This window comes from Mesoplodon densirostris, chromosome 13 (assembly GCF_025265405.1).
Source record: "Mesoplodon densirostris isolate mMesDen1 chromosome 13, mMesDen1 primary haplotype, whole genome shotgun sequence".
NCBI lineage: Eukaryota > Metazoa > Chordata > Mammalia > Artiodactyla > Ziphiidae > Mesoplodon > Mesoplodon densirostris.
In genome coordinates, this window is record NC_082673.1 from 7619109 (window position 1) to 7642851 (window position 23743).

General features: G+C 42.2%; 1 protein-coding gene across 4 annotated transcripts in view; it reads right to left on the bottom strand.

The window, feature by feature from the left end:
- The window catches only part of CA8 (carbonic anhydrase 8), a 65968-nt gene that overhangs the window by 33424 nt on the left and 8801 nt on the right, over window positions 1–23743 (bottom strand). For all 4 annotated transcript variants that reach the window (XM_060116215.1, XM_060116214.1, XM_060116213.1 and 1 more), the window contains exon 3: window positions 19576–19700. In XM_060116215.1, coding sequence (XP_059972198.1) covers window positions 19576–19700 — 125 coding nt within the window. The remainder of the gene's footprint in view (window positions 1–19575; window positions 19701–23743) is intronic.

Genomic DNA, 23743 nt, shown 5'->3' on the forward strand with positions numbered 1-23743 from the left:
CCCTTACAAAGAGCCAAGAACTATGTCCTGCAACTTCTACAACTAAGAAATATAGCCACGTGAATGTGATGAAAAAATTTTTTAATATTTCTTTATTAGAGAACTTTGAGAGCTTGTTCTAATATCACTGCTCAAAGTGCTTGACCCTCGCTAGAGCATTAATTTAGAGGTGTGTTCGGAACAGAACCAGACCAAGGAGTTGAAAAGGCGTTAGTGAAAGCTAGTGTTCACACTAAAATATAAGAGCGACAACCAGGCAAAGAACATTCTACTAATTCTCAGAAATCTACAAAATTGAAGAAATGATAGGCAACTTTAACAGAAAAGAAATTTTGTAAGTGTATTTATAGAAATTCATATGTAAAATGGATTCATACAAAGAGTTTTACAAAATCAAAAAGAAAGAAGAAAGAACTATGTGCTGACATTTTCTACCTCCTTACCATCTCCCAAATCCATGCACTCGGCTTCCTCCCACGAGCAATTCCTTACTTTAGATATCCACAATCTATTGCCAGAATTATGGCCCAGGTCTCTTAACTAGCCTCCATGCCTCCAGAATTGGCTTTTCAAATTCATTGAAGACTCCACCTTGCAGTTATGTCATCTGTCCACCTGGGAAAGTTCATCAGAGGCTTCTCCCTGTCCATAGGGCACAGTCCTCGCAATGCACTAAAAGAATACGTCTTTCTATAACCTTTGAAAGTGTGGCAAATTTGGCTTATTATGTATTAACTGTTTCAGGTGAGTTGGTCATAAAAATTATAGTAATAACCTCTTTTTAGTAGTAAGAACACATAGAAAGCAATCTTAATTGTATTTAAAATTCAGAACTATTTCATTTCTCTGTGAAATACCACTGTCAATTTTCACCCTCCAACTTTATTATATACCTAGTACATTGGCTAACAACCTAATTTTCAGAAACAATACTTTTTTAATCCAATTACAATATTCAAAAGATTACGATTTATAATAAGAATGCATTTATCTGAAAATGTTGAAGAAAATCCATTTTAATCCTCACTGTACCTGGAAAGGTACTTGTCTGTGAACAAAGCATACTCAGAGGCTTTCACTTTTTGAATGGCAATTATCTAGAGCAAAAATGAGGACCATTTTATTAGAAATATGAGAAGGCACATATTGTAGAGGGAAAACAATGGTAGTTGGTCTGGGTCTCAGCCATTTCCAGTGTAACCTTGGGCAACTTATTTAATGCCTCTTGACCTGATTATTCACCTGAAAAACAGACATAACATCTACCTCTCAGGGATGTTGTAATGATTAAATAAGATATGGCATGTGCCTGGCACACGGATGGCCTTCAAAAGTGTTAACACTGTCCCCACAATTCCCTGAGAACTGCAGTAAAATGAATCTTGCATTAACTCCGTGGCTATGAGAAAATTCAAGGGACAGAAAACTTTCCAACAGTATAAACATCTTGCATCTTCGAATTATTGTGAGAAGAGTGAACTTTGACAGGCTACACAACTAGATGAGAACATAGAAAGGCTGCCCTAATCTTATGGACAAAAAGTTCTGTAAAGATTGACACCTATGCTTCTTCCCACAAAGTGCTTCCTTATTTATATAAGTTTTGTTATTAACTTTAAAATCATAATGAATTAATCCAACTCACTTGTTGCTCAAGACGGTTGCACAAAGAACCATTCTTTAGCAAACTCACCATAAACCACGTCACTTCTCAGTGCTAATTAAAGGGGATGGTGCTTCCCAGAGCTTTGTGTAAAACTTTCCTGCCAACACATGAGCAGGGCTCTAGGGAACCAAGTATGAATCAAATTATTTTAAAGGACATTCTAGAAAATTGGATTTTGACTTATTACTGACCTAAAACACAGAGTCCAAGTTTCTTTTCAATGCTGTGATAAGGTTAAGTATCAATTTCCTTGATTGATGTGGGACTTGTACCAAAACAGCTCAGGTCAAAAAAGGTCAGCTAGGAACAGGAAAGACATCAGTGGGTGTGCACCAGAAAAGCACAATTCAGATAGGAAACTTCACCTACATTTACATGGCAATACACTGTGATTCTGTACAGCTCATTCTGACACAGGGGGAAAAGCATTTCTAAAACAAGATGATTACGTATTGCACATAATCCCAAATGTATAATCAGCAATGCTGAAGTGCTTCAGATGCTCAGAGGGCAGATATGGGAACACCAGTTAGGAAATGAGGACTTCGCTTATGCCCGATCTTGCCTACCTCGGGCCTGCCTCTCCAGGACTTGGGGGAGTCTCTGTTTTACAACACTCCTGATTCCCCTGGTCCATGTAGTCACTGTTGTCTAACCAGTACATACGCTCCACTGCTCAAAGCCTTTATCATCCTGGCCATCCAAAACTGTCCTCCAAAACCCTATGCAAATTCAAATAATAGAAACAAAATCATTGTTTTCTAGAAGTTTTAATTACTGATAACATACATGTTTTAGAGAAATGAAATATATTAAAGAACAAAACTCTATTTTCATGAGTATATACTCATTGAGATGGGTCCCTTAGAAAAGCAAGAGCCTTTCTTGCTCTAAAGCAACATAGCTGGACTCCCCTGGTGGTGCAGTGGTTAAGAATCCGCCTGCCAATGCAGGGGACACGGGTTTGAGCCCTGGCCCAGGAAGACCCCACAGGCCACGAAGCAACTAAGCCCGTGCACCACAACTACTGAGCCTGCGCTCTAGAGCCCGCGAGCCATAACTACTGAAGCCCACGTGCCACAACTACTGAAGCCTGTGCACCTAGAGCCAAGAGAAGCCACCGCAGTGAGAAGCCCGTGCACCGCAATGAAGAGTAGCCCCCGCTCACCGCAACTAGAGAAAGCCCGCGCACAGCAATGAAGACCCAACACAGCCAAAAATAAATACAATTAAATCTTCAAATAAATAAATAAATAAATAAAGCAACATAACTTGGAAGATAATTTTGCATCTATAATTATTATAGAGGTATACAGTTGTTTTATTATCTTTGCTTTTATATAACACAGTACTAGATATTTTTTAATGAATTTGCTATTAAGCCTTTAACAGAAATAAAAGTTCAATAAAAATGTGTTTGTCTGGGAAAATGGGAAAGCTTTATAAATGAGCACTTCATAGCCCGTTTTCAAGAAGGCATTGTGATGGAGATACATGTAAGCACATAAGGACTAGTGACACTGTACCAACGCGGACATTCAATTCATAATGTCAGCCCTACTGAAAACATACGGGTATAAAAATGTAAATTAAAGTGAGAAAAATATAATCACTATAGAAAACAGTTATTGAGCACTTACTAATTTAGCTACCCTGAAACTAAAAAGCCTGGTAAATTTTCAAAATAATTCCAGAAGAGTTATCTTGTAGAGCAAAAAGCCACTTTTTCAGGTAGGCATCTAACTGGTTTCACTGGATGTTCCTTCTCTCAGGAGATACAGCTGACTTCCCCTCGACATCCTTTCTTCCAGGCAAACAGAAACCCAACTGCGTTTACACAGCAGCAGGTCAAGTGCTAGTGGGAAGGTTGGACCCCTCCCCAGCCCCGTGGGGTGAATCTTGACCAAGCCAAGACCATTCCAGCCTCGTCTTTTCCCTTGAAATGACTGTTTCAGGAACCTGTGTGCACAGAAGTTCTGGCCAAAGATACGTGACGGAATTCCGCTTGAGGGTGGAGATGAGGAAGACTTCTGGGAAAACGTGTGCTAGTTCCTAAATAGAGATCCAAAAACTAGTAAGAGCGTGGATTACTACAGCCACTTTGGTGAACTACTTGACAGAGTCCGCTAGAACTGAACTCTGACCGTCCTGTAACGCCGGATATACTCCTAAGTATATGTTCCCCAAAAGGCTAGAATATTCAGAGAAACTCCCTTCTAACAGATCAGATCTGAATGCAATCCAAACATCTATCAACATTTGAAAAAATATACTATAGAAAATTCACATAATGAAATACCATACATGAGAACAAGTAAACAAAAAGTACACACTGCAATGCACATGAATCTCTAAACATAATGGTGAATAAAAAGGAGCTGGACACAAAATAACCCATACTGTATGACTCAATTTATGTAAAATCCCAAAACAGGTAAAACTTATCTATGGTGTCAGAAGTCAAGATCATGGGTAACCCTGGAGAGGCCATGAAGGGAGACTAGTTACTTTGTTTATTAATCTGAATGCTGGTTTCACAGGTTTGTTCACTTTGTGAAACTGCAACAAATTGTACACTTGTGATTTGGTTACTTTTCTGTCTATATGTTATTTAGCTATAAAATTTTTACTTTAATTAATAGAGATGGTATGAAAAACACAACTGATAAGAGAAGAAAATGGATAAATTAGGCTTCATCCAAATCAAAAACTTTGGGACATCAAGCAACACCATTAAGAAAGTGAAAAGGCAACCCACAGAATGAGAAAAAATATTTGCAAACCATATGTCTGATAAAGTACTTGTATCAAGAATAGATAAGGAGCTCATACAATTCAATAATAAGACAACGCAATTTTTCAAATGAGCAAAGCATTTGAATAGAAAGATATGTGAATCATCAATAAGCACATAAAAAGATGTGCAATATGATTAACATTAGGGAAATATGCACATCAAAACCACAATGAGCTACCACTTCAAACTCACTAGAATCGCTACAGTCACTGATGATGTGACATTTGAATAGAGACCCAAAGGTGCTGAAGAAGCAGCCATGTGGCTATCGGGGGGGGAGAACATTCTAGACACAGAGATGGCGAGGCCGAAGTCCCTCAGTGAGGACTTTCTGTCTTACTTACACCCCCAGCACCTGGTATTAAGCCTCGAACTTTCCGATCTCTGCTTTCACCCACTTGTTTATATTTAAGGCCCCCTACATGCCAGGAACTGAAATTCTATTAGAAGTCAAACCAAACTTCCAAACATGAAAATTCCTACAATTTATCTTTCAGCTGAATTATAAACAAATCTCAAGCAATCTCCAATTCAGCATGACTAAGCTGACCTTGACATCTTCCCCCCAGTTCCCTCTCCCTCTTGGCATCCCCAAGTCATTTAACAATAGCCAATGCTCCCAAGCCTCCCAATCAAAATCTCCATTCATTTCTGACATGCATAATACAATGTACCTGCTCACTGAATATTATTCCCCCAAAAAATTATAGTAGCTGGTCAGCCCACTTTTGCACCTACTATCTTCCCCAAGCCACCAAAAAAGAAGGTCAGAGAGAGAAAGGCAGAATCACCTCCATTCTCTCCAATCTTTGTCCCCACCGGACTCACTATTTATTCAATAAGAGATGCCACCTAAGTGGTTCTGACGTTAGACTCAAACAACTAAGGATAATTCTTCCTACAAAGAGGGCTCAAATTTAACTAGAATCAAGAAGCAAAAAGTCTAGTTCTCCAGAGGCTTTTCACTCACCCGGATCAGTAATGCCAATAAGACAAATTCTAATCATCTAAAGTAAAATTCCATGAACTTTAAAATAAAGTCTCCATTAAAACTGAGATGGATGTAAATGTAAATATCCAGGTAATCTGAAGCATCTTCAGTTGCTGCTTTCACTTTTTTTATTTCTGCCACTTTCTTTAATTTTTAAAATACAGAAACTTATGCAAGCCATCAGGTGCACTGACAGGTCATGGACATCTATGTTGAAAAAAAACACCGTGTGAAGGGTGTGACAGAGGAAGAGAGAGACTGTGGAACAAGCAACTGACCACAGCAATGTGTAGCAATTCCAAGGAGCACAGACATCAAGAAAAAGTCCCTCGAAAAACACCAAAATGGAGAGGTTCTGCTGGGTGTTGCCCAGGAAACCCAGGCAGAAATATGTATTACCCTGTAAAGATCAATAAATTCAGACCATTAGACTAAAGAGAGGGAATGGAAATTACAAAGCTGAAAATTTTTTCCCTTGAGAACACAAATCACCTCCAAGTAACAACAAGTAAAAACTAAAATCTAGTCATCTTTACTTTAACTCACTCTTCCGCTGTGTGGAGAAATATTAGTTCTAATTAAGACTCAAATGATATAAGGCTTAGTATAGTTTCAAACATTTTCCTCTTCACCTACAATGAAGGGCATCTTTTCAATTTTTCAAAGAACTGTGACCCCAACTACTATTATTCTTTACCTAATTTGAAAGTGTGCTGGGAGGAAAAGCACTGTAGGTAGTAATAGGATAAAATGGCACCTGTTAAAATAGTATCATTTATTAATCCAAATTAATTAGCTTCTCCCCAGCGTGATCCCTCACTGTCTGACTCCCTCTTTTTCCTATTAATTGTGCCATCACTATTTCAATTACTCGCGTTCCACTTCTCAGCATCACATTGGTCTTTTCTAATCACTCATCAAGCCCTATCCCCATGTCTTCTCCTACATCTTTATATCCACCTCTTCTCTTTCCATCCGTGTCATTCTTATCCAGCAAACTCCTACCCAGCCATCAAAGCCCAGCTCCAATATCCACCCCTTCCCACAGTTTTTCTCTGAGCCCAGGAGAAATCCATTATTCCATGATGTATGTCCTCCTTTATATTTCATCCCTTAAAGCTATTTTCATATATAACAGCCATTTTTAATAGGGAATGGGAACTTCTTCTAGACCTAGATTATTTCTTATTTACTGCCCTATATCAGCACCAACCACAGTAGCAAACACATAGGAGTTGCTTCCTACGGATGTTGTGAATTGTTTTCCATTGTCATGTAACCTTTCCATTGTTATCATTTCATATGTTTCTATCTTAATTCTGCCTCTTCCAACCAGACAACAGAATCATTAAAAACAAATGCTGTCTAGGAAAACATAGGCAGAACACTCTGACATAAGTCGCAGCAATGTCTTTTTTGGAAAGGTAGCAGGCATCACTACAGCCTTTATCCCACTAAGACCCAAGCCACTGACGAAACACACGAAACACAGTCAAGCTCTAGATCAGTTAGAAAACAGCAAGATTGGGAACACAGTTAAAGCATGTCAGGGCTGCTAAACTAATTAGGAACAATGCCCACTGATAAAAATCTGTAATATTTGTTCTCCATCACAAGGTGAATAAGTGATATTTGTGTTTTAAAATTATTGTAAAATATTTCCAGAGCCGTACAACCCAAATTTGGAACAGGATTAATGATGTCAGCCCTGGACCTGGGTCACAAGTCTTGAAAAGAGAAACATCCATAAACTGCCCTCAGTTATATCTTGGGTTTAAACAACAGCTGAGATGGTGAACCGGGCAAAAACCCACCCAAGTGAATCAGAAAGAAAAAAAAATTAAATCCTACACATGCTTCAAAATCCTGGCTCACTCCAAGCCCCAGCTCCTTCTAGAAAGTGGAAAACTGTGCGACTATGTTAGGTACAATGGAGCTGCAGGCAGAAAGGGATGTGGTCCCAGGTGGTTAAAAGGGACAAACCTGCAGTAAAAGGAAACAGGACTTCCTTCACTGATGCCCAGATGCGGTTGGTCTCATGCTACTGTCCAGTGCCATAGAACTTTAAAGGGTGCTTGGGAGAATTCTGAAGAGTTAGTCTTATTAACAGGAAATACCTCTTCTCTGTTCCTTGTTCCCATAAAGAGGGATTTTCCCTAAAGAAAGCTAGCCTTCCACTCCACTCCTTCAACCAACTCCACCCTCCTCTCTATTCCTCTTTTGAAATTTGAGCTAGGCTTGGAGAGCTGGCTAATAAACCCAACCTGGAACCTCTCACCGCCCCCCACCTCCTCACCTCCCTTCCTTCCCTCCTATCTCACCTCCCTCCACCCACTGCCTGTAACTGAGCAGGTTGACTCCCTCATACTAAGCTATGTCTCCAGTGTCCTTCATCCATAATAAAGGTGATGCTTTGTTCTCCATTATCTGAGGACTCTAACAATGTCTACTTCCTATTTGCTCAGAGCTCAGGCTGGGGAGAAGCAATCTCTTTATGGGATCTCCCCGGAGAACTCACCAATTTATAGACCCACCAAGGAATATTCATGGGAACTACATGAACTCTGAAGCCAAATAAATTGGTTTCCACTGAATAAACTCTCTCATCCAGAGCGCTAAGTGATTCATTGAGCCAGGTTTAGAGAATGCACCTGCCCTAGGGTGCCCAAGTGAAAACATTAATTCAGGGGTCCCCGACCTCCAGACCACGGACCGGTACCGGTCCATGGCCTGTTAGGAACCGGGCCGCACAGCAGGAGGTGAGCAGCGGGCGAGCGAGTGAAGCTTCATCTGTATTTACAGCCGCTCCCCATCGCTCGCGTTACCGCCTGAGCTCTCCCTCCTGTCAGCACTATGGTGAGCTGTATAATTATTTCATTAAATAGTACAACGTAATAATCATAGAAATAAAGTGCACAATAAATGTAATGCCCTTGAATCATCCTGAAACCATCCCCCCGCCCCGCCACCGTCATCCGTGGAAAAATTGTCTTCCTGTCCCTGGTGCCGAAAAGGTTGGGGACCACTGCATGAATTGATAAAAAAAAAAAAAAAGTCCATCTTTCATTTATCAGGTCTTATCATTACAAATGTCTTTCTTTTATACTTAATGTTTATAGTCAACAGTTTAAAATCTGGATTTCTTTGTTTCTACTCATTTCAAGGTTTCTTAAAAAAAAACAAAACAATTGTACTGTCCCATGTTACAACATTTGCATCCAACACTAATTATGCCCTTAAAATGCTTTTAGGAAACACTTTAATACCAGATTTTGTAATTAATAACACTATTTTCCACCACTATATTCAGTGCACGGTGCTTCCAACGGTATACCATTAATTTTTACAGCCTCTCCCTAAGTTTCACAAGGGTGGGAACAATTGTATTATCCTTATGCACCAATAAAGGAATTGAGGTTAAACAACCACACAGAAGTCCAACAGCAAACACCATGGTGAATTGGAGTCAGAGTGTAGCCCTCCCTGACTGATAATCTATGCCACCAGAGCAGGCTGCCTCCTAGGGGACCATGGCACCAAAAAGTCCAGTTTCCCATAGGCTTCGTGCTACTTTGCTCTAGGATTCCATAGTGAGTTTTTGTTGTGTGTAGCCTTAAGAAGCCGAAAGGAAAAATGTATTCAAGCACAGCAAAGCAGTGGCCAGGGCAAAATTATCTTACTAATAACTTCACTGTGCCATTTTAACCTATCATTCTTAAATCCAAAACGAAAAAGAAAAATGAAAAACAACCAGAAAAACATATGCAGTTTTTATACTGGTTAAGATCTTATGAAGTTAAAAATCTCTTAACATCCTTCTATTCAATTGGAAGTTTAATCACACTGTTTACACAGGAAATGTTTACTTGATTTTCACTACAAAATAAGCTGATAACATAAATTTTACTGCATATGCACGCATAGCAATCATAAAGAGATGTGTCAGGAAAAATGACCAGGAAATGACATACTGACTAGACTTGTAGAAGATAATGTATTCAGGGGAGTAGGGCTTTAAAAAAAAAAAAAAACAACTTTTTTCTCCATTCATAGTGTCTGCATTTCTTACCTGTATGAACAAAAAACGCTTTTGGTTTCCCCCTCACGATATTTTCACTAGATTTTTATCATCACAACCACAATGACGTCCCCAATCTCTTCCTAATAACAGGAAGTACATACTGACAGGTTTACTCTTTGCCAGCCTCTGAGCTAGTTTCAAGCCCCTTTTACAGACAGAAACATCGAGGCTGGAAGAGGTTTACTAGCTTGCCCAAGGTTGCAGAGCTTGGATTTCAATCCTGGTTTTCTGACTTCCAAGCCCAAACTCTTTCCAGCTACACCATCCTGACTCCCTCCCACAAGGTTCCACTGTTAATCAAGACAGCAGTACTGGTGCCATGTTCTCCGGCTGCTTCCCAGAACCTAGACCTTTCCCGACTCTTCCTCACCATCAACACTCTCCTATCCTGTCTCTCACCAATCCTAATGCTGTTAGGTTATCCTAGTTACTCTAGTTTACAACTACCTATAACAGGGTTGTACCTAGCACAGTGCCTTGTGCAAACTAGTTGATAAATATTTCATTTAGCTGACAATAATTTATACCTCAAATAACATATTGGCTTTCTAATAAATGTCTTCAGAAGTCTTCCTCTAGATATATCCAGAGAGAACCATAATTCAAAAGGATACATGCACCCCAGTGTTCACTGCAGCACGATTTACAATAGCCAGGACATGGAAGCAACCCAAATGTCCGTCAATAGATGAATGGATAAAGAAGACGTGGTGCATATATACAATGGAATATTACTCAGCCATAAAAAAGAAGGAAAGAATGCCATTTGCAGCAACATGGATGACCTAGAGATTGGCATACTGAGTGAAGTAAGTCAGACAAAGACAAATATCATATGATACCGCTTATATGTGGAATCTAAAAAAAATGGTACAGATGAACCTATTTACAAAAGAGAGTCACAGATGTAGAAAACAACCTTATGGTGACCAAGGGGGAAAGGGGTGGGGGGATAAATTGAGAGGTTGGAATTGACATAGACACTCTACTATATATAAAATAGATAACTAATAAGAACCTACCGTATAGCACAGGGAACTTTACTCAACACTCTGTAATGACCTATATGGGAATAGAATCTAAAAAAGAGTGGATATATGTATATGTATAGCTGATTCATTTTGCTGTACAGCAGAAAACTAACATAACACTGTAAATCAACTATACTCCAATAAAAACTAATTTAAAAAAAATCTTCCTCTAATTAGCTTTAAATAGCTGGAATTTGTATACTATATAGACAGGATAGAGGGGATGAGGCCCTTTACATGGCACAGAAACACTCATTTAAGTCTTCTAAACACTCATCGATTTAGAGGAAAGGGGGGAGGAGACAAATTCTGAACACTGCATTTGGACTCCCCCAGTGTAACAAAAATGCCATGAGTTGTCTATTGCCCTCAATATATGCCTATCACTCAGCCCACAGCCTGAACAGCTGGTTCCCAAGAAATACCTGTTGATTGAATGAATGAATAGATGGATAAACAGACGGATGGACAAATGGAAGAATGGATGGAGATGAGTTAAAGATGACCATTTGGTTATGAAGTACATATTTAAACCAGAGTCTATTTTTATTGGAAGGCCTATTAAGAGAAGATGTATTTTACTGGAGGATTTCGATCTGTAAGAACCCAAATTAAAATATTTTCTACATGCAGCAAGTCTACAACCACCTAAAAATTCATTATATATCATATTCGTTTATAGAAACTAATTTTTCATTTTGCACAAATTTACCTTACATAGTAAAGTCAGCTACCATACTAATGTTTCTTTCAGTTAGTTGGCCAAAAACTCTCTCATACATCCTCAAACAATGTCAATGAATCATCTAGTACAAGAAATCCTTACAAAGATAAAATTGAAGGTAGCTTCAAAGTGACTACTTAAAGGTCAAGTTGGTCTTATACCATTCTATTTCTAAGCAGAAACGGCAGACTGCCATATCATGTGGTACCACTAAAAGAACATTTCTGTGCGTTCAACACTATAACTTATTTTCTACTCGGTAAACTGTGAGGTTTCTGCTCCAAATACATTTTAATAAATGAAAAATAAATAAATATGCTGAATCAAAGCAGGAGCCATGATTTTTATGGAATAAAAAGGCAAGTGTTCATTAGAATTCAGGAAACGTAAAATTTGTTTTTATTTTTCTTTACCCAGATGGGAGAGGGAGTTCCCACAATTACGACCACTGAAGGGGCCACAGCATGGGGATCTAATTCCTTCATCTGCTTACCCGTGAGGCTAGTGCTGTGGACAATCCCAGGACACCCAAATGATAATAACCATTACAGTCAGAGTCCTGCTTCTGGTCAAAATGATAACACTTCCCAGAGAAGCTGAACATTCAAATGTGAAATTGTTTCCTTTAGTGTCAGTCTTAACTCCTCTTAACGGCAAGATTCCCTTTTTTTCCCATTAAAGCAATCTCAATCCAAAGTCGTAACCACCATGGCAAGTAAAATCTCAAAGTAGAGCTGCTTTTCCTAGTAAGAATTGGCTTTGGGAGGTGGAAAAAGCATCCCTCAGAGCAGAAGTCAGTTCACAGGTCTCATGTGTCCTCTGTCATTTCCTGAACCAGTCACTTCCCCCCAGGACCCTGCGGAGCATCTCGGCAGAGTGGGTTTGGGGGGGCGGGAGGCAGGGGGGAGGGCAGACCTAGATGGTCCATTAAATCCACCCCAATTCTCAGGGGGCAGCATGCTTCTGCCTTCGAGATCCCATACCCCTGTACCTTCACAAAGCCCATCTGAGCTTTGTCTTCATAGCCTGTAAGACCCAGGCACGAGGCCACAGCTTCACTAGAACCCTTCCGGGCAAGGTTAAAACACGCTCACCTCTAAATGGGGCTGCATGCAGACATAAAAGCCCTCCCAGGGGCGGCGGAGAGGGGGACAAAGACTGTGGTGTTATCTCCTTCCATCGACACCACCAGAGACAAGACCAGTAGTAAAGGATAATTCTTAAATGGAATATTTATTTAAACAAAAGACACTCTTCTTCATCCAGGCCATACATCATGGTTTCCTATAAGATGCTCTGAGACTCTTAACCTTTTGGAGCCCCAGATTTCTCCGGGGTTAAACAGGAGTTTGGAAGGTTAGTTTGATACACCTTTTTGAGGTGATCTCTAAAGTTCTTTTTACAAACAAATTATCTATATGCCTTATATGTCTAATCCTCATGATGCTTTTGTTTTGGGGGGTTTTCTTGGCCGTGCTGCGCGGCATGCAGGATCCTAGCTCCCTGACCAGGGACCAAACCCGTGCCCCCTGTGGTGGAAGCATGGAGTCCTAACCACTGGACCGCCAGCGAAGCCCCCTCATGACAGTTTAACTCACTGAAGTCACCCTATGACATTTCCTTGGAAAGGCAATGGAAGTCTCTGTTTTGGAAGAGGTTCACAAACTCGAAGCTCAACTTGGGATGCCTGTGGAAACCAAATAACTTGAAAAGATCATCAATTCACTATTCACCGGGCAAACTCTTCCTGGTATCTCCTCGGAGTAGTAAAACAAATAAATCAAAATAACTATCTTTCTGTCAAATGAATATGCAAATCACTTGGAAAGGCAGCAGCCCAAAAGCCAGGTCTTTTTCACTAAAAGAACACTTAAATAGCAGACACTACTATCTCCCCGAAAAGAAAAGAAGAAATGCAGGGTTATCTGGAAACCCAGGACATTGGCGGGGGTGGGGGGGGTAAGGTATAATATTCAGGATTGGCACTTTATTATGAGATACATTCGTCATAATGTTTTGTTGGCCTATTTTGCAGCCAAGATCTGGACTCTTCACAATTAAAGACTCCTGCTCTGTACAGTGGAACTCTATCTAATGCACTCAGCCTTCCATAAACAGCTGGTATGTGGCTCAATTATCACCGAGCCCTTCAGAGTACACAGAGCAAGACCGGCACTTTAAATACAATGTAAATAAAGATAAGAGTCTGCCCTACAATATGCTGTGCTCTGTCTTGATAATTCACTCTCAAATTGTAAACTTTTAGGCCCAAAGGGCAAGAAAGTCAAACCTCCCGAACACGATCTCTAGCTGGTCTGTGGGTAGGATCAGTGCCCATCCTAATAAAACTATCATTCATCTGGGGTGAAATGAGACAAACAGAAATAACGTAGGGAGTTTGTTAAAAGCTCAATCTATTTAATGCATAGGCCTAGGGACTTCCCTGGTGGCGCAGTGGTTAAGAATCCGCCTGCCAATGCAGGGGACACGGGTTCGAGCCCTAGATGGGGAAGATCCCACATGCCACGGAGCAACTAAGCCTGTGAGCCACAACTGCTGAGACCACGAGCCACAACTACTGAAGCCCATGAGCCTAGAACCCGTGCCCTGCAACAACAGAAGCCACCACAGTGAGGAGCCCGCGCACCACAACGAAGAGTAGCCCCCGCTCACCACAACTAGAGAAAAGCCCACACGCAGCTATGAAGACCCAATGCAGCCAAAAATAAATAAATTAATTAAAAATAAATAAATTTTTAAAAAATGTATAGGCCTGTGTTTATTCTGAGACCATATCCTTCCTACATCTAACTATTAAATTAGAGATCTTCTCTTTACAAACTGATGGGGACAGCAGAGAGTTACAATGTTACTTGAAAAAAATAAAACTTGGCCACTCTGTTGGTCTCCCCAACCCCCAATTATTTTTTTAAATTTTGCTGCTCCAGCATAAAGTCTAAATGCCTGGGATGTACTTTCCCATAGCAGTATGAAAGTAGCGATTCATGTGCAAAGATTAATCATAATTTACCAGGAGTTATATATACAGTTAGGCTACCTCGAAGTAGCAAAGAACATGACGGTCTCCACATACAAAATGACGAAAACACAATACATAGCCTGAAAGTTAAATCTGAACCTAAATACCTGGAAGTTCCTCCATTAGTTAGATTTGTAACAAAATTAACATGAATAGAATAAATAATTCTAGTGATACGGTGGATGCAGAAAGGATACTGCTATTGGCGAAATCACAAAATTCACACAGCATTAAAGTTGTACTTCAAGAGCTAAGACTCTAATGCCGTCCAAAGAAAACATGCAGCTACCACAACTGCCAGGACAAACATACAGGAATTAATTTGACTGGATCCCATCCTTGTTTTAAATCAACAACATTCTACTCACATTTGCTGTCTTGATTAAATATCTCGATGCAAAATACTCACACGTTAAGAATTCCAGCTGGTAGACATCACCCAGACATTTATAAGAATACAGTTAACACGTGCAAACCCATTATGTTTTCAGGTAACAGGAAGAAAAATGCAGCACAATTCTCTTTTCTCCTGTTAAGGTGCTGTCATTTAAGCAGAAACCTGGAGTATTCGTAATAGAATTCTGTTACAAGATGAAAGCATGGCTAAAAATGTCAGGTAGCTGTGGAAGCATGTGTGTTTCTGAAAACTACAAACCTCAAGAAGGAAAAGCAGAAAGGACATGCTTTATCTATTTTGCTGAGTACAAGAGCTGCAGTTTAAATTGTTAGTGACTTCCCTGGTGGTCCAGTGGTAAAGAATCCACCTTACAATGCAGGGGATGCGGGTTTGCTCCCTGGTCAGGGAACTAAGATCCCACATGCCGTGGGGCAACTAAGCCAACACACCACAACTCCTGAGCTCACGTGCCTCAACTAGAGCCTGCTTGACACAAACTATAGAGCCCACATGCTCTGGACTCCACGTGCCACAACTAGAGAGAGAAAACCAACACGCCACAACTAGAGAGGAGCCCATACGCCACAACAAAAGATTCCACGTGCCTCAGCGAAGATCCCGTGTGCCACAACTAAGACCGACACAGCCAGAAAAATAAATAAATAAATCTTTTGAAAAATAAATAAATTCTTTAATGTCACAAACTCTGTTAATATTTGAAGTGACGTGGGTGCTGACTACTCGTAGCATCAAAAATATATTCAGGATTGCGTTTATACCTGTATTTATAATTTTAAAAAGTCAAGAGGGGAGCTTGATGAGCTTCTGTTAAAAGCCATTCCCGGGCTTCCCTGGTGGCGCAGTGGTTGAGAATCCACCTGCCAATGCAGGGGACACGGGTTCGAGCCCTGGTCCGGGAAGATCTCACATGCCGCGGAGCAACTAAGCCCGTGCGCCACAACTACTGAGCCTGCGCTCTAGAGCCCGCGAGCCACAACTACTGAGCCCACGTGCCACAACTACTGAAGCCCGTGTGCCTAGAGCCTGTGCTCCACAACAAGAGAAGCCACCACAATGAGAAGCCCGTGCACCTCAACGAAGAGTAGCCCCTGCTCGCCACAACTAGAGGAAGCCCGCGCACAGCAACGAAGACCCAACACAGCCAAAAATAAATAAATAAATAAAATAAATTTATTTTTTAAAAAAGCCATTCCCACGTTATATGTAACAGACAAGGTAATTATTTGTTTACAGATGGCTGCTGAATAAACCATCCATTTAAGTTTAAGTGAAATCAGCAAAAAGGAAATACGTATTGATGTGTCTTTTGGAGATTAAAGTTAGTCTTAAAATGTAAATAAGATATGGAAACTGTCCTAAAAAATTATTTTTTTAAATCACATACCAGGTAAACAGTGCCCTCACTCTCCACTGTCCTGTTGGCTATGTCCTTGGGTTCCTAGCAGCCCTGATGGCAGTACAGAACAGGGGGATGGTGGGGAGTTACCTACCTATCCCCACATTAGGCATCTCATTCCCTCCCAGACTATTCTACATGGAGTCCCTCTCTCCTCTCCTTCACCAGCTCAGCCCTCTCTGCCTGAAAACCCAGCTCACTCTTCACAGCCTCCATTAAAACAAAACAAAAAGCACCTGACTCACAGCTATGCCCCTCAAACTCTGTGCACCCAAAACACTGATGCACTCCACAGGATCCAGCACTCAACGAACGTCAGATGACTGACAGAAGTATTTTCTCTAGGACTGGATCAGAGATAATCTGAGATAACAAAGAATTCAAGTATTATTCATCACCTATTTTGGAAAAATTAGTCAGAAATTCCATCATCATAAGTATAAATACTTCTGCAGAAACAAAGCCTCACCACCAGAATTTAATCTCCACTCAACCCAAATCATTACCTGTGCTTAATGGACCAGGGCAGTTAAAACTGCACCAAGTAGCAGGACCAGTCTGCACGTTGGGTCCAAAATTCTATTCGACCGTGGGGCGAAGTGCACACATCACCACCTAGCCTAATCTCATGAAACTTCCCAAGGCTGTAAATTCTGTGTGTCACAGGCAAAGTCACTGAATCCCCTCCAGAAGCTGGAGCCTACCCAAGGACTCCCATCTCTCCCAAAATTTTTGATTATGAGACTGTATCTTTGAAGGCTGACTGAGATGAAAAAGCTTTTCAAACCCAAAGAAGAGGGCACGGCCGAGGCCCTGACAGCCCAGTGTTTTCCTGCCCCTCCTCGGCCCTCCACTTCCCTGCAGGTTTAATTGTTTGGGATTGTCTTGTGTCCTCCCTCTTCTTTGATATGTTCTGGTGTGAACTCTTCCCTTTCACATTGGGTGAGGACAGGGCAACAGCCAGAGGTGACACAGAGACAGGGCTGAATTGTTTCAAGGCACTAGAGGTGATAGGATGTCTGTGGGAACTGAGAAAAAAGCCCCTAGAAAGGTAACGTTTGAAGACCCAACATCGCCCATCAAGGCCTTAAAGAAGCTGTCTCCTCTTACTGTCCTCGGCATCACATACCACATATATTATTCAACACACTGCAACTGTTTTTCCCTCCATCCTCGAAACATTTAATATTTCACTTTTTTTTTTTTTTTTTTTTGGCTGCATTGGGTCTTTGTTGCTACGTGCGGGCTTCCTCTAGCTGTGTCGAGCAGGGGCTACTCTTCGTTGAGGTGTGTGGGCTTCTCGTTGCAGTGGCTTCTCTTTGTTGCAGAGCATGGGCTCTAGGTGCGTGGGCCTCAGTAGTTGTGGCACACAGCCTCAGTAGTTGTGGCTCACGGGCTCTAGAGCGCAGGCTCAGTAGCTGTGGCACAGGGGCTTAGTTGCTCTGTGGCATGTGGGATCTTCCCGGACCAGAACTTGAACCTGTGTCCCCTGCATTGACAGGCGGATTCTTAACCACTGTGTCACCAGGGAAGTCCTAATATCTCACTTTTAAGACCTGAGTTTTTTTTTTTTTTTTATAATAATCCATCCAGAAATAAGTTGTTTCTCAGTCTTTTTTTTTTAATTTATTTATTTATTTTTGCTGTGTTGGGCCTTCGTTTCTGTGCGAGGCCTTTCTCTAGTTGTGGCAAGCGGGGGCCACTCTTCATCGCGGTGCGCGGGCCTTTCACTATCGCGGCCTCTCTTGTTGCGGAGCACAGGCTCCAGACACGCATGCTCAGTAGCTGTGGCTCACGGGCCCAGTCGCTCCGTGGCATGTGGGACCTTCCCAGACCAGGGCTCGAACCCATGTCCCCTGCATTAGCAGGCAGATTCTCAACCACTGCGCCACCAGGGAAGCCCAACCTGAGTTTTTTTTAATGAAAGGGATATTTTGGGCTTTCAAAAGAAATGTTTTAATGATTATTAAAGTAACATTGAGAAATACTTTCTCTAACCTCATTCTTTAAGGCACATATATCATTTATATAAGTTAAACAGTAGTGACTTCCAGGCAATGAGGCAGGTATGGATGTGGTGTCTGGCCAGGAGCAATTCCATCCTTAAGTATGTGCCGCTGGGAAAGAGACAAGGAAAACTGGTGTTTCGGCCACCCCTGAAATGTACTATTCCTTGACACTGATGGGCTATTTCCCAGGAGAGAACAGCTGTCCTTATAGAAATAAATATGAACAACAGAGACATCCTGTCAATTTCACCAATGTGGGTTGTCTCTAATGTACCCGGCACTGCACTAAATGTTGGGAGTAACACAGAGAGTGAAAGGGAGACTTTTTCTTCAGCAGCTGTCTTAGCTCGGGCTGCAATAACAAATTATCATAGACTGGAGGCTTAAACGACAGAATTTATTTCTCCCACTTCTGGAGGCTGGGAAGTCCAAGATCAAGGTGCCGATAGATCTGGTGTCTGGTGAGGGCACACTTCCTGGCTTGGAGATGGCGGTCTTCCTGTGTCTTCACCCGGCAAAAAGCAGGGAGAAGCAAACTGTCTCTGGACTCTTATCAGGGCACTAATTCCACTCATGAGGGCCCCACCTTCATGACTTCTTCTAATCCTAATCATCTCCCGAAGGCTCCACCTCCTAATACCATCACATCAGGGGGCAGAGTTTCAACATATGAATTTCACTGGGGGGGGCGGGGATCACAAACACTTCAGTCCATAACAGGAGCCCACACTCAGTGAGAAAGACTCTTTAAACACTAAAGGTTACAATGCATGAGATCAATGTCACAGCAGCAATCCATCAAGGACACTGGGAGCATAGAAGAGTAAGAAATTAGTTCTGCTTAGAGAAGGAACTCAGAAAAAGTCCCATGGAAGAAGTAATACTCTAACTAGATACTGAAGAAAGAGCTGGAGTTGGCTAAGAAGATAAGCAGGGGAGAGAATTCTTCAGACAAAAGAATGACTCTCTAAAACTCTTTCTCTCGCTCTCTAACTGCTTGAGGCGAATAAAACCAACTTACCAATTTTAACCAGAGTTAAATCAGACTTAATTACTGTTGAGGTTTCTCCATAAGTTATTTGTTTTCAGCTTATCATCTATTCATAGCATCCACAAAAGTGACCTCCTGAATTTGCAGAGGCAGCAGAATTTTTACAACAGTGATAATACTAAGATGAAACTTAATAGCATAGATTGCCTTTATAACCAACAGCCCATGCGCATTCTCCAAGCCCACTAAGGCTGATGGGAAGCCTCATTTGCTGCCCCAAGCTTATATTTCATGGAGCACTTTTTTATTTTAATATAAATTGACTACATTCAAGAGCTACACATCTACTTTTAAACTAAACCATTTTCAGTAAATCGCTGAATACTTTACATGAACAACAAAAGTCTTACAAGCTGATTTGTTCTTCTTACCTCCATGGGAAAAGCTTTGAAATTAACTGTGTGCTCAGAACCACGCTGGTTTTCTCTTCCCCAATGAAATCTGACTTCATACAGCTCAAATTCATGCCCTTGAGGCAATGGACCTCCGGATAGAACTGAAAAAAGAAAATAAGTTCTATTTAATTACATCTCAAACACATTCATCAGCACATCACTATAAACACTAGGGACTTTTTTTTGCCAAAAAGGTCTCATGAGCTCTATAGAATAAATTCACATAACCAAAATGAAGAGTGAATCACAACTGTAAGATGAATTTATACTGTCATCTTAATACAGTAAAAGCTCAAAAACTCTGAAATACCTGGGAATGATATGTATATGTTAACTTCTTGTGTATTTTAGGCATAGGAGTTGACAGAAAATAAACACAGTAGCTATTTATACTCCCCGACACTTAAACTTATCATTGATCAGGGGACAAGAATATGGTCTGAGTCTCAGGCTGACCAATAATTCGCTATAGACCTATCAATAAATTGAACCTTGTTTACAGATAATCCATTTACATGAGCAGGCTTTCAACTGAGACAACAGATGTCAGCCAACAAAATTATCCATGCAGTGAATTATTATTAAGCCAAGTTGATTTTTCAACAATGAAATCACATTTTTTAAAAAGCAATCTATCATCCAGTGTCACATAAATGTAAACAAAATTATAATAAAATATTAACAATACTTAAAAGCCCTGTCTCTATGTCTCATTTCTGGAGATAACCCAGAACTTTGTCCCAAACAAGGGCACTCAAAAGGATGATAAAAAAAATACATCTTGTCTTGAAGCAACAAAACACTTTGATTAGGTAACACTCCCTGATATCATATGGAAAAACCTGACATTCAGTTTATTACAAAGGGTTAATTTTGACACAAATAAAGGTTGCTTGAATTCTTCCTGTTAACAAAACTGTTCATTCTAAATGGTATCAGCTAAGAATTACTGGTTATTTTCAGCCAAGGAGCTGACAAAATTCACCCTCTCCCCCAGATGTGGTCTCTTTGAAAGAGGTTAGTGTTCACACGTGGATTGTCATTGTGCAGCAAGCAACGGTGGCCAAACTGAGTGCCCCACTGCAGACCAGCTTTGTTCTCCAAACTTCCTCTAAACTCAAAGAAGAAGAAGGGGAGTTGGTGCAGCCATATTTGTTTGGTTCGTTCTTCATCTAATAACTTTTCCCCAAAAGAATTTAAAGCTGCTTCCAACAAAGTTCCTATCCTGGGCTTCCCTGGTGGTGCAGTGGTTGAGAGTCCGCCTGCCGATGCAGGGGACGCAGGTTCGTGCCCCGGTCCGGGAAGATCCCACATGCCGCGGAGCGGCTGGGCCCGTGAGCCATGGCCGCTGAGCCTGCGCGTCCGGAGCCTGTGCTCCGCAACGGGAGAGGCCACAGCAGTGAGAGGCCCGCGTACCGCAAAAAAAAAAAAAAAAAAAAAAAAAAAAAGTTCCTATCCTGCAGCCAGATGGCATACATCAGAAGGAAGAGCAAAGGGCAAACAAAGACAGAGGCAGAAAAGAGACGGAGCGACGAGGCCGTGGTACAAAGGAACGCCTCGCAGACCTCGCTGAAAGCGTCCTACAGATTTGGTGCTAAGCCTCCCTCCAGCTCCAACAAAGAAGAAAACCAGCAGCAGCACAAAGGGACTTTAATTTTTCACGGGCTTAACCCTCACGTCTGGAGGAAAGGGAAGTGTAGTGATGGCCTTTAGGATGACACCATGTCACAAGATTGTAATGCGTTCTTCACGCTTGGTCTTTTTTTAAGTTTCGACGCAACTCAGAGGGGTCGGTGTTATCATCCCATCGACGTGGCGGAAACGGGCTGAGCGTGAACAGCCCCAGTCATCCAGTGAGCCAGCTCCAGGAGCCTGGGACTCGAGCTTGTGACCCACAGCCCGCGGTGAGACGGGCAGACCGAGCGTTCGGTGCCTGTGAGCATGACCCAGAAAACAGTGGTCTTTAAGCCTAGATTTCTAAACCGCAGCCCCTCCTTTGAGGATTACACCTCATCCTATTTCCTGAACAATCCAAGAAAAAATGTAAATACATGGCTAAAAAGGGATTACTGAATCCAGAACCACAATGCAGGCTCACTGCATCTTCTTCAGTAACCATCATGCTGTGGACTGAAGAAGGCCTAAAGTGTTTGTTTGTTTGTTTGTTTGTGGTACGCGGGCCTCTCACCGTTGTGGCCTCTCCCATTGCGGAGCACAGGCTCCGAATGCGCAGGCTCAGCGGCCATGGCTCACGGGCCCAGCCGCTCCGCGGCATGTGGGATCTTCCCGGACCGGGGCACGAACCCGTGTCCCCTGCATCGGCAGGCGGACTCCCAACCACTGTGCCACCAGGGAAGCCCCGGTCTAAAGTGTTTTGATCTCAACCAGCGTGCCGCAGCTTCTGAATACCCTCCAAACTCATTCCCTTACCATGGCTGTCCGAACCGGGTCTTAAGAAAAACTGGGAAAGAGGCCTGGAGTCCACCCACTGGGTACCCCACCTCCCAACCAAAAAGAATAAATGGGAAAGGCTTCTTGGGAGTCCTGAGGTAGCAGGTAGATGGGGCTCCGGACTGGACAGCTGGAGTTTGTCAAGTGGAATAAACTGGAGCTTCGTTTTCCCAGACACTCCAAGGACCAAGTTAATAGCGGGAGCTGAGCTCTGCTGGTGTAAAGAGATAAGATGACCCCTCCTGAGGTCAAGGAGAACTCCCCAACTGCAAGTGCACAGAAAGGCTCCTCGGGAGTCAAAAAGGGAGGGGGCGTTACCCCATTCCACGCTGGAATCGATCTTGGCAAAAAGATGCGCACACGTATCAGGGAAGGACCCTAGGACAGGTCGGGTGTGGGAAGAGAAAAAAGATAATCGGCCAAAGGTAGACAAAGAGCCGAAAGAACTGCCCTGTATAAATGATTCAACCACCTCTTTACTGTGCTTCTCCTTAGGGAGGACACCCACACCCTTTCTCTCCAGGTGTGTATCTCTGCCTTGCTTCTGTCTTAAATAAATAGTTTCTCTGTGTGCTCTCCCACATGTTTTGCTGTGTCTCTGATAATAAACTCTGTATCTGCTTTTGCAGTTTTTGCCTCCTTGAGAAATTCCTTTTTCAAACAGGGCAAGAGCCAGGGCAACTTTGCCTCTAGCCTCTAGCCCCTGGTAGACTAGCGGCTAGGATTCCTGGTTTTCACTCAGGCTACCTAGGTTCAACTCCCGGGCAGGGAACTAAGATCTCGCTTCAAGCCACTGCTCACTGCTATCTCCCCGAGAGCAGCCTCATGCTTGCTCCACTCCAGCCTGCACCACTTGAAATGGAAACACCCTTCACCTTGTGGGTCTACGACCCGACTTGAGGCTTTTGTCTTGGACGAGGCTTAGCTCCACACGGCCAGGGGAAAAGAAACGGGAGTACTGTGGGATGAAGCATATGTGAGATCAGAAAGAGGATTAAAAATATCTTTTCCCAAAACATTTTCATCAGGTACACACACACACATACACACAGAGTTTCTGAAACTGTTACAGAGCAGTCCACCAGTAATTTCTTATAGCAAAGGATGAAGCTGATTCTGTCAGTGATTTCAGGGGCCAAAAAGAGATCTGTGCTTCACACGTATACCCCTCACCTGACCGATGGCCAATATTTCTTTAGATTAAACCTTGGGAATAGAACTGATATTTTAAATGCCCTGGAAATTCAAACTGCACAGATGTATGTCTTACTGGGGAGAAGTTCCAGGCCCACAGGGGTTCCACTGAAAAATATTTCAACCAATATTTTTTGATCACCTACACTGTAGCAGGCACCATATTCAGTGTTTAACATACATTGATGTTGGGCTTCCCTGGTGGTGCAGTGGTTAAGAATCTGCCTGCCAGTGCAGGGGTCACGGGTTTGAGCCCTGGTCCGGGAAGATCCCACATGCCGCGGAGCAACTAAGCCCGTGCGCCACAACTACTGAGCCTGTGCTCTAGAGCCTGCGAGCCACAACTACTGAGCCCGCGTGCTACAACTACTGAAGCCCACGCGCCTAGGGCTCGTGCTCCACAACAAGAGAAGCCACTGCAATGAGAAGCCCACAGACTGCAACGAAGAGTAGTCCCCGCTTGCCGCAACTAGAGAAAGCCCAGGCGCAGCAACGAAGA